Source organism: Nicrophorus vespilloides, unplaced genomic scaffold, assembly GCF_001412225.1.
Source record: "Nicrophorus vespilloides isolate i.1.1-1 unplaced genomic scaffold, Nicve_v1.0, whole genome shotgun sequence".
NCBI classification, from domain to species: Eukaryota; Metazoa; Arthropoda; class Insecta; order Coleoptera; family Silphidae; genus Nicrophorus; species Nicrophorus vespilloides.
In genome coordinates, this window is record NW_017097515.1 from 4,909 (window position 1) to 14,657 (window position 9,749).

General features: G+C 35.2%; 2 protein-coding genes across 4 annotated transcripts in view; one reads left to right on the top strand and one right to left on the bottom strand.

The window, feature by feature from the left end:
• LOC108560308 (CAP-Gly domain-containing linker protein 1) overlaps positions 1-6,107 on the bottom strand; it is a 7,327-nt gene extending 1,220 nt beyond the window's left edge. The window contains exons 1-8 of one of the 3 annotated variants that reach the window (XM_017917793.1): positions 6,026-6,089; positions 5,846-5,866; positions 5,321-5,531; positions 3,056-5,256; positions 2,940-2,996; positions 2,643-2,791; positions 2,413-2,585; positions 1,699-2,080 (exon numbers count right to left, since the gene is read on the bottom strand). In XM_017917793.1, the coding sequence (XP_017773282.1) occupies positions 2,034-2,080; positions 2,413-2,585; positions 2,643-2,791; positions 2,940-2,996; positions 3,056-5,256; positions 5,321-5,531 (2,838 nt within the window). In that variant the 5' untranslated portion in view covers positions 5,846-5,866; positions 6,026-6,089 and the 3' untranslated portion in view covers positions 1,699-2,033. Of the gene's footprint in view, positions 1-1,698; positions 2,081-2,412; positions 2,586-2,642; positions 2,834-2,939; positions 2,997-3,055; positions 5,257-5,320; positions 5,532-5,845; positions 5,867-6,025 lie in introns of those variants that run through there. The other 2 variants (XM_017917792.1, XM_017917794.1) reach the window with 2 other exon arrangements.
• On the top strand, positions 918-1,887 carry LOC108560310 (DNA-directed RNA polymerase II subunit RPB11). The gene is made up of 3 exons (XM_017917795.1): positions 918-1,088; positions 1,146-1,235; positions 1,296-1,887. The coding sequence occupies exons 1-3, from the start codon at positions 1,036-1,038 to the stop codon at positions 1,504-1,506; spliced, it is 354 nt and encodes a 117-aa protein (XP_017773284.1). The 5' UTR covers positions 918-1,035; the 3' UTR covers positions 1,507-1,887.
• Positions 6,108-9,749: the final 3,642 nt, after the last annotated feature.

Below are 9,749 nucleotides of genomic sequence, written 5' to 3' on the forward strand. Positions count from 1 at the left end.
TAACGAAAATTTGTTTACCCAAATATCAAAATCCGCAGCAAATAACAATATTATTAATATATTTCTCGCTCGTTTTTCCAATATTGATTATTATCCAAACGAAATTCCATAATTGTCTTTACCAAATAACATATCTCCATCATCTGAAAAAGTAAAAAAATCTTATTAGATATTCAATCAATATTTCATTAAATTAAAAAAATGTAGATTAAATGTAATTGGCATTAGAATTATTGAAATTAACTGAATTGAATGTACTTAAAACTATATGAATATAATAAGTTATAGTAATCATGACAAAAAATATATTCGTTAAACGATAATATTAATAGTTTTCATTTTAATCGTTAACGCAAATCGTTAATTCAATTATCAACCGCAAGACAATCGTAATTGAATTTTAACGATATTAAAGGTGGCTTTGCACATCATAAATAATAAACAAAAATTCGAAACACGCAACGATCTGACGTATGCCCGGGAAATATGCTTCAAAATGTAATTACGAAAAATCTACATTTAAATCGAACTTTATTCTATAATTGGAATTGTAATTGTATTCAAATTATCAATTTATACTCACTTTTCAGTCACAATTCGAAGAGATTCGCACACAACAACACACGACTCGCAACAGGAAATGAACAAACGAACAAACAAATGACTTGTTGTTTAGTTTCCTTTGGTTACTGTGCACATCAAGTTGCATAATCAGTAAAACGCAATTTTTTGAAAATAGATTACTGCTTATAAAATTGCATAAGTTAAATTGTTTTTATTATGTTATTAAATCAATCATTAATTAAATCGTTTTTAATTGTATGTTAATTATGATAACAACTAATTGATTATTTGAAATTAATTATTTAATCAACAAAAAAATGTGTTTACTTATTTCGGCGTTCGATGGCGCCACGATCGTGACAGTTGAAAAAGTCGGTATAAGAAAAGCGATTGGCTTAGAGCGTTCGAGGTTAGGTCAATTGTTTTTGTTGAGGAAGGTTCTCCCAGTGTTTTCGCTTACATTCATTCACTATGAATGCGCCACCGACCTTTGAATCGTTCTTGCTGTACGATGGAGAAAAGAAGTAAGTTTTCAGTTCAACGAATCAAATGAAATTCTTAACTTTTTTTCTTCTTTTTAGGATCACATGCGAACAAGATACCAAAGTCCCAAACGCTGCTATATTCACCATAAACAAGGAAGATCACACGTTGGGAAACATGATCAGGAAGTGAGGATGTTATACACTTTCTTTGTTCATATTTTGAATGTCTTATTGTTGTTGTTTTAGCCAACTGTTGAAGGATCCGAATGTCCTCTTCGCTGGATACAAATTACCACATCCACTTGAACACAAATTCGTTATCCGCATCCAAACCACCTCCGATTACTCACCTCAAGAAGCCCTGATGCACGCGATCAGAGATCTGATGGCCGAATTATCTCTGTTTCAGGAGAGATTCAGTGAGGCAGTTAAAGAGAAGAAGGATCGTTTGGATTAAGATTTATAATTTGTATTATTTTTTTATATATTGCTTAAATACTTAGAAGTTTAATCTTAAAACAAAGTCTCAATGGAAACGTTGCCTTAAGTCATATTATTTTCGTTGCTAGGCAACCAAATATGCACAATTTAACATTCAAGTTAAATTTAACAAACCTGAAACAACAGAAGGAAAGTTAAAAATGATGCGGAAAATTTGATAATTTAAATTATTTATTTATTTGTATAGTTTTTAAATTATAAAATGTTTCACATAGTTTACAATTCGTTCAAATTTACAAGGTAATGGAAATACATACATATATATATTCAACAACAAAACGTCGAAACATCGATGATGCTTTGCATGGATGTTTCGCGTTGCGTTACACAAACACACGCAAACACAAAAAACAATTGAAAACAAAACGTAACATCATTTTTTTCTTCTGTTTTTCGCTAGATTTCGATTCTCGTTCAATTTTCAACCTCTCGCAATTAAAATTAAACAAAAATATATTCGCTAAATTCTCCTAGTGCGTCTCGTCAAAATGTCTGATCCTCCTGGCAATCTTCGGTCATATGTCCAAAAACTGTGAAAAGAAAAAAGAATAATTAAAAATTCAACTTTGACATCTTCAAATGTCACAATTTTGACAGCTTATATAACGAACAACTGTCATAAATGTGAATTTACGAACGTTTTGTAGCGTAGATTGTTAGATTTAGTTATCAGCTGCAGCTGATACTCAAATTATACATTGAGTTGATTATAGGAAAGTCGCAATTATGACTATAAATTCATTTTGTAGCTTTGACAGTTGAGGAAATGTCAAAGTTATGACAGGGACACTCAATTTGTAGCATACAGATTTAACTTTCATATTTGTCTTCAACTTTGAGCAATTAGAAAATCGATAATTACCTTCGCAAATTTCGCAGAAGGGCCTTGAAGGTCCCGTCTCCCTCAGTTTGTGCGGCTTCGAGAACGAGGGCAGTTCGTCGTTGCCCTGCTGTGGACAATCGTCCGTCTCGTGCCTATCGAATACCTCGCAGATGTCGCAGTACATGCGCGGCGGAATCTTCTTAACTTCCAAACTGAAAACAACAATGTCTTAATAACTCATCTTAAAGACTATTTCGATTCGCACTCACATCTTAAGCTCATCCGCGTCTGCCGGACTATAGCCTAACTCCAGTATTTCGAGTCTAGCCTTCTGCTCCTCATTTTTCTTCTGCATATCGACGATGATCGAGTTGAGAAACTCGACTTGACTCTCGGCGAAGAGTTTCTCCTGCAGCAGCTGCTTGTAATTATTAGACACCGTATTATTGTTGGTAACAATCTAGAGTGAAAACAAAAGAGAAAAAGAAAAGCAAATCGGACATGCGGTTTTAATGTGCTGAAATCTAAGGCGGCGTTAAGTGTATGATAAAAAAAAAGAAACTCACTGAAGCGTCGGTTTGCTGTGGCAACTCGATCCTTCTATTCTGATCCTGCTGCTGCTGCTACAAAAAAACAATTTTAATTATCAAATTTTTCGTTTTTTTTTTGTTTATTAACTTACGTTGCTCAATTGATTCTGCAGATTACTTATGTCGTTCTGCGCTTGCGCGTTCTGCCTGGTCGTCTTCTCCAGAGCTTCGGTCACCTCCTTCAACCTCTTCTGCCACTCCAAACTCTCGTCCTTCTCCACCGTGACCATCTTCAGCAAATCGTTGCGATCGCCGCCTCCCAGCGTTGCGGAAAGCTCGTTTCTCTGCCGTTCCGTTAACCGTAAAGCGCTCAGGATCTGCACGTAACTGTTCCTCTCCGACTTCAGCACTTCCAAATCGGCGGTAGATTGTTTCGCGCTTTCCGTTAAAACGTGCATCCGGTTCGCGACTTCCGTTTCCGCCTTCTGCTTGGCAACCAGTGACTCGTCTTTCTCCCGCTTCAACCCGTCGACCAATCGCGTCGCCTCCTGCAGATCCGAAGCCAACTTGACGATTTCCTGCTGTTTCGTTTCCATAGTAACCAAATTCGAGTTGACGTCGTTCTTGGTGAGGTCCAGCTGTGACTCGAGCTCTTTGATCCGCGCCAATTTACTCTGATCCGCGCCCAAAGTTTTCTCTAAATTATTTCGCGACTCCAACAATTCAGTTTCGAAATCTCTCTTCAAACTATCCAATTCCTTTCGTTGCGTCTCGGTCAACTCGAGAAGTTGAACGTCTTTTTTCGCCGAAACTTCTTGTTCTTTTTTCAGCAATTCGGTGAGATTCGCGGTGGATTCTTCGAACGCCTTTTTGGCCTCCTGTAATTCTGCGGTGCTTTGCACCAATTTCACCGCCAAATCCACGTTTTCTCCCTCGAAATGTTTAATCTTCACTTGACTCTCTTCGATCGCCTTCTGCAAATTTCCAATTTCACTTGATAACTTCTCGCTTTCGCCTTTTCCGCTCCTCACGATCGATTCCTTTTCACTCTCCAAAGTCTTCAGATCACCCAAAACCTTCTCGAATTGCTCATCCTTATCCTTCAACCGTTTCTCGACTTCTTGCAAATCCGCCAGAAGCTTAACCTTCTCCTCGTTAACTCCGCCAACTTGAGCTTCACCAATCCTCAACTTCTCTTGCAACTCCTTCAATTTCCCATCGACGATTTCCATTTCCTTCCTTGATTTCTCCACGACGCTCTGCAACTCGATTTCCTTCTGCTGCAAACAGTGTTGAGTTTCTTGCAGTTTCACGTTGAAGTCGTCTCTGGTTTTCTCAAGAGAAGCTTCTTTTTCACGCACCTGAGCGTTCAAAGCTTCTAGTCTTGCGCTATCCTCGCCGGTGGATCCGTAAAGTTTCTTGATTTCCTCCTCCAAACCCAACTTCAACTTAACAATTTCCTCCACTTTACTCTCGCTCTGCTGCAGTTTCCTCTGGTAATCCCCGATCGACAATTCCAATTCATCGATCTTCGATTTACTCGCCTCCATTTCTTGACTAAATCTACCTTCAAATTCCTTCAGTTTCGCCTCCAGATCAACTTTAACCTTCTCCTTCTCCGAAACATCAAGTTCCAAATCTTTAACTCTACCGATACTTCTCTCCAATTCACCTAATTTACCCTCTAAATTCGCTTTAACTACCTTCAATTCATCCTCAGTCTCCTTCAATCTTCTCAAATTGTTGCTCTGGATCTCATCTTTGCTCTGCTCCAAACCCAATTTGCTCTCCAAAAGCTGCTTCAGCTCCGAATCCTTCAACAACAAAGTCTCTTTGCTCGTCTGAATCTCAGCCCTCAACTCATCTTCAACATCTCTCGAAGCCTTTTTCATCTTCTCAAATTCCTCTTGCAGCTTCCTGAATTTACCCTCACCACCAACGACTTCTTCATCTTTAGCTTTAAGCCCCTCGGAAAGCGTTTCGATTTCCAAGACTTTACCACTAATCTCCATGCGGCAACGATCCAACTCCTTCCTCAAACTCGCCTCGTTCGCTTGAGTTTCGAACTTGAACAGCTCCAACTCTTTAACAACTTTCTCCAAAGACCCTCCAGTCTCACCCAATTCCTGTTTCAAACTCTTGATCTCTTCATCTCTAGCTCCAACGTCCGTTTCATACTTGATCTTAGCATCTTCCATATCCTTGTTGTACTTGAAAGTTGCGACCTCCTGCTCGGACAGTTGTCGCGTCAATCTCGTGTTCAGAGTTTCCAATTCCTTCAGCGATTCGCCTTGCTGCTTCTTCAGTAACTCATTGGATTCTTCAAGTTTAATTTGCAAAGATTGCACCAATTCTATAACAATCAAAAAGAACCAATTAAACCAATATTATTACGTTAATAATTTACATTAGCTCACCGATTGATTTCGATTCTTCGCCTTCCAGCAAAGTTCGTTTTTCGTTCGCGTGCTCCAGCAGATCCCTCATCGAGGCGTTCTCTTCGTTCCTCTTCGTCAGCTCTTCGGTTAATTCCGCCAAAGAACTGGACAATCCCTCGGTTCGTATCTTGAATTCCTCCAATTGGAACTCGAGATCCGAGATTTTCGTCAGATTCGACTCGTTCGCCATCTATCGGTGAAAGCGATTAACACACACGGTTTTGCAACAAAACAATCAAAAATATTAACAAATCTCATTCCAATGTTACTGATTATTATAAATCCATTCAATTACTTTTTTTTTATCAATACAAATTATTTTCAATCAACACGAAATTAGCAGGAAATTAATCGAGTTAGTTTGTTAATATTTTTTTTTTCAGGGAAATTACACATGCACAAAAAACACCAGAAAAACAATGTTATTGGTCGTTAAGGGAAACGTATGGAGGAGGCGTGGAAAACGAACGAACAACGAAAACAAGCGCACACTCACGAACTTACATTCTGGGCCTTGATTTTTTGCTGAAAACATTCATGTTTTGCGTTTTAATATACAAGAATTTAATAATTACTTAAACCAAAATTGGAAATTAATTTAAGATATTTCAATTTTTCGATCTGTCTTCGACATCATCCAATATTCTAATGAATGTTACGTTTCCATAGAAACCAAAAACTAACCTCGATGTCGCCATTGGTGATCGCCGCCTCCTCGAATTTGAACTGCAAATCTTCGTTCTTCCTACGTTCATCGTCCAGCTGAGCCAAAACATTGTTCCTCTCGTTCTTCAGCTCATCGATGAGCAACGAGCATTCCTTGAATTTGCTGTCGCACTGCGATCGGTACTGAAATCAACAAATTACGTAAGAAGAAATTTTTACATTTTGTTGTTGCAATTGTTTATGTTTTTGTTTACCTGTTCGAATTCGGATTTGATCGTGGCGTGCTTCTGTTCGGCGTCGTCCGCCTGACTCGCGGCCCTCGTGATTTCCGCCCTCTCCAAATCGCGTTCCTTCAGCAGCTGCTCGATGTGCTGCTGCTTCTCCTTGAGAACCTCCTGAAGAATCGCATCAAAATAAATTTGTTTTAAATTTTCTTGCTGTTACAAAACGAAGACGTGTGAAACTCGAGGAATTCGCTTTGCATCGTTCTTCTGTTTAATTTGTTTATATATATATTGACATGTATGTTTTTGAAGTTTATTATTATTTCGTTGCCATGGTTATTTAACCTTAACGACTGGTTGCATAAAATCGCATCGCGCAATTAATCATTGAAATGTTTATAGACAAATTGTGGACGCGCCGGGTTTGCTAACCTTAAATATAATTTTTCGAGGTTAGGACGATTTTTTTTCTTATTCATTTCTAATTGAATTAAGTCAAAAAAAAATTGAAAAATGACTTTTAGTAAACAAAAAAAAAATTATATATAATAAAAAACAATTATAAATTCTTGCCACGAGATGGCGCTACAGCAGAATTTGTTTATAATCATTATAAAAAGCGTATTTAAAACAAAAAAAAATCTACAAATATATACGTTTTTTGTTTGTTTTTGTTTTCTACTAATGTCAAGCTAAATTTTGGAGACACTGCTTTTGAGAAATTTATAAAGCATTTTCAAAAAATAAAACAATTTTATTTGTTGGTTAATTTGATTGAAATTTTGGGAAACACTGCTTTACAAACAATTGGTATTTTTTTGAGGGATTCTTTGTGGGTTTAAGAGATAAAAGGTTAAGAGCGACGTGCATCTTTATTAAACACAGAAATAAAACCATATTTTCGAACCTGTCGTTAAAAACCTAACAAAAATAAATAAACTATATTTCAAAAACAATACATTTCATATATAAATAGAATGTGATTAAACAAAATCACATCGAAGCAAGCGAATTTGTAAAACTCTTATTAACAGCAAAATAAAAAACAAAAGAAAACGTTATTAATTGGTAGTTTTTTTTAGTGTGCTGCAAACTACTTTTTCTCAAGTTTTCAAGTACAAAACAAAGAACTTAAAGTTAATATTTATAAAAAAAGAAGGGAGAAACGACGATTGGTTAAGCGGTGCAAAACAATTTCCTCGAGTTTTTTCTATTTTGTTTTATTGTTGTCGTCGTCATTTGTTCCGTTCGTCGATTGTCGAATGATCAATCAATAGATTACCTGAAGAGCCTGGCGCGACGGTAAAGGCGTGGAGCTCATCTTCGGCGGAGTTTTCTGGTTAAAATTAATTTTAACAAAAAAGAAAGAGAAAAAAAAAACAAAAAGAACAAAATTAATATCAAAACTTTCACACATTTTCGAACACGAATCGAGCAATCATCGATAAACAGTTGATTTGTTTAAACAATTGACGCACTTTCAGTGAAACAATTGAAATTAATGACGTTTATCCGGTGATTCATCGATTCGTTTACGTTTAGAAATAAAAAGAAACAAACGAACGAACGAAGGGCATGCTTTCAATGTACGCTCGCATATTGTCAAACAAACTCTAAATCTATCTACTACAGACTTAAAAAACAAAAAAAAAACGTTAAAACAGCAACGAATCTAAGATTTACCTCTTCGATCCTCGGGATCTTTATTATATAATTAGATGAAACAAAAAGAAAACAAAAAAAAGAGGTGAGACAGAGATGAAACGGAGCTAAATTCGTAACTATGGCAACGTTCCAATGCAAAAACGAAAAAAAAAAAACACTAACGGCATCAACATCAAACGCTAAACAATCCATACGAAAAAAAACATATGACTAACGTCCTTTTTAAATTTTGTTATTTAACTAGCAAAAGCATGCTTGATTTTTGTTTTCTGTTACTTAATCTTCTTACTGTCCATACCTCGGGCACGACAATTTTGTCCTAAATATTCGAAAAAAAATTGCTCGTTTATTTTTGATGACAACGAATGCTAAATTGCATGTTTTTACAAATGACAAGTATAATTCATTCGTTTGCTATTTGTCAAAAATGACATGCTCAGATGTTTCTTGTTTTTTTTTTCTTTATTATTCTTATTTTGTCTACTTTACTTTTCTTTTGGAAATTGATTTGAAATGTCAAATGTCAACTGATAATTAAAAATAAATTATTTGGCATGTGTCAAAATTGACAATGTTGCATGTTTTTACAAATGACAACGTCAAAATGACAAGTATAATTCATTAATTTGCTATTTGTCAAAATTGACATGCTCAGATGTTTCTTGTTTTTTTTCTTTATTATTCTAATGTTGTCTACTTTACTTTTCTTTTGGAAATTGATTTTAAATGTCAAATGTCAACTGATAATTAAAAATAAATTATTTGGCATGTGTCAAAATTGACAATGTTGCATGTATTTACAAATGACAACGTCAAAATGTCAAGTAAACTTTCGTATTTCGTTTGCTATCTGTCAAAATTGACATGCTCAGATGTTTCTTGTTTTTTTTCTTAATTAATCTAATTTCGTCTACTTTTCTTTTCTTTTGGAAATTGATTTCAAATTTTGAAAACAATTTTAATCCATATTCAATTTAGACAATGCCAAACGTCAAGTGATAATTACAAATCAATTGTTTGTATTGTATCAAAATTTCTCTTAAAAAATGGACTAGATGATTCTTGTTTTGTTAATTTCTTGATTTTTTTTGTATAATTGAATTTTCTCTTCAAATCAAACGTCATGTGACAAATGTCAAAAGTTGACGTCATAAACGTCATGTCAAAATTTGACGTGACGCCATTATAAATTGACGCCATCTTAAAAGAAAAGAAAACCGAATGATTCTTACTTAAATCTAGATGACTAGATGTTTCTTGTTTTGTTAATTTCTTGAATTTTCGTATAATTGAATTATTGTGTTTCCTCTTCAATCAAACGTCATGTGACAAATGTTCTCAACTTTTGACATTTGTCACATGATTCTCTTCAAATCAAACGTCATGTGACAAATGTCAAAAGTTGATGTCTAAACGTCATGTCAAAATTTGACGTGACGCCATTATAAATTGACGCCATCTTAAAAGAAAAACAAAACCGTATGATTCTTACTTGAATCTAGATGACTAGATGATTCTTGTTTTGTTAATTTCTTGAATTTTCGTATAATTGAATTATTGTGTTTCCTCTTCAATCAAACGTCATGTGACAAATGTTAAAAACGTCAACTTTTGACATTTGTCACATGACGCCATTGTCAATTGAACAAATAAACCTAGATGCTAAACGTCATGTCAAAATTTGACGTGACGCCATTATAAATTGACGCCATCTTAAAAGAAAACAAAACCGAATGATTCTTACTTGAATCTAGATGACTAGATGTTTCTTGTTTTGTTAATTTCTTGAATTTTTGTATAATTGAATTATTGTGTTTCCTCTTCAATCAAACGCCATGTGACAAATGTTAAAA

What these genes read in the sequence shown, in the direction of transcription:
- LOC108560310 (XM_017917795.1), top strand. Translation starts at nt 1,036, where the DNA reads ATGAATGCGCCACCGACCTTTGAATCGTTCTTGCTGTACGATGGAGAA. An exon ending in CTGTACGATGGAGAAAAGAA is followed by an intron (nt 1,089 to 1,145) that starts GTAAGTTTTCAG and finishes TCTTCTTTTTAG; the next exon opens with GATCACATGCGAACAAGATA. An exon ending in TTGGGAAACATGATCAGGAA is followed by an intron (nt 1,236 to 1,295) that starts GTGAGGATGTTA and finishes TTGTTGTTTTAG; the next exon opens with CCAACTGTTGAAGGATCCGA.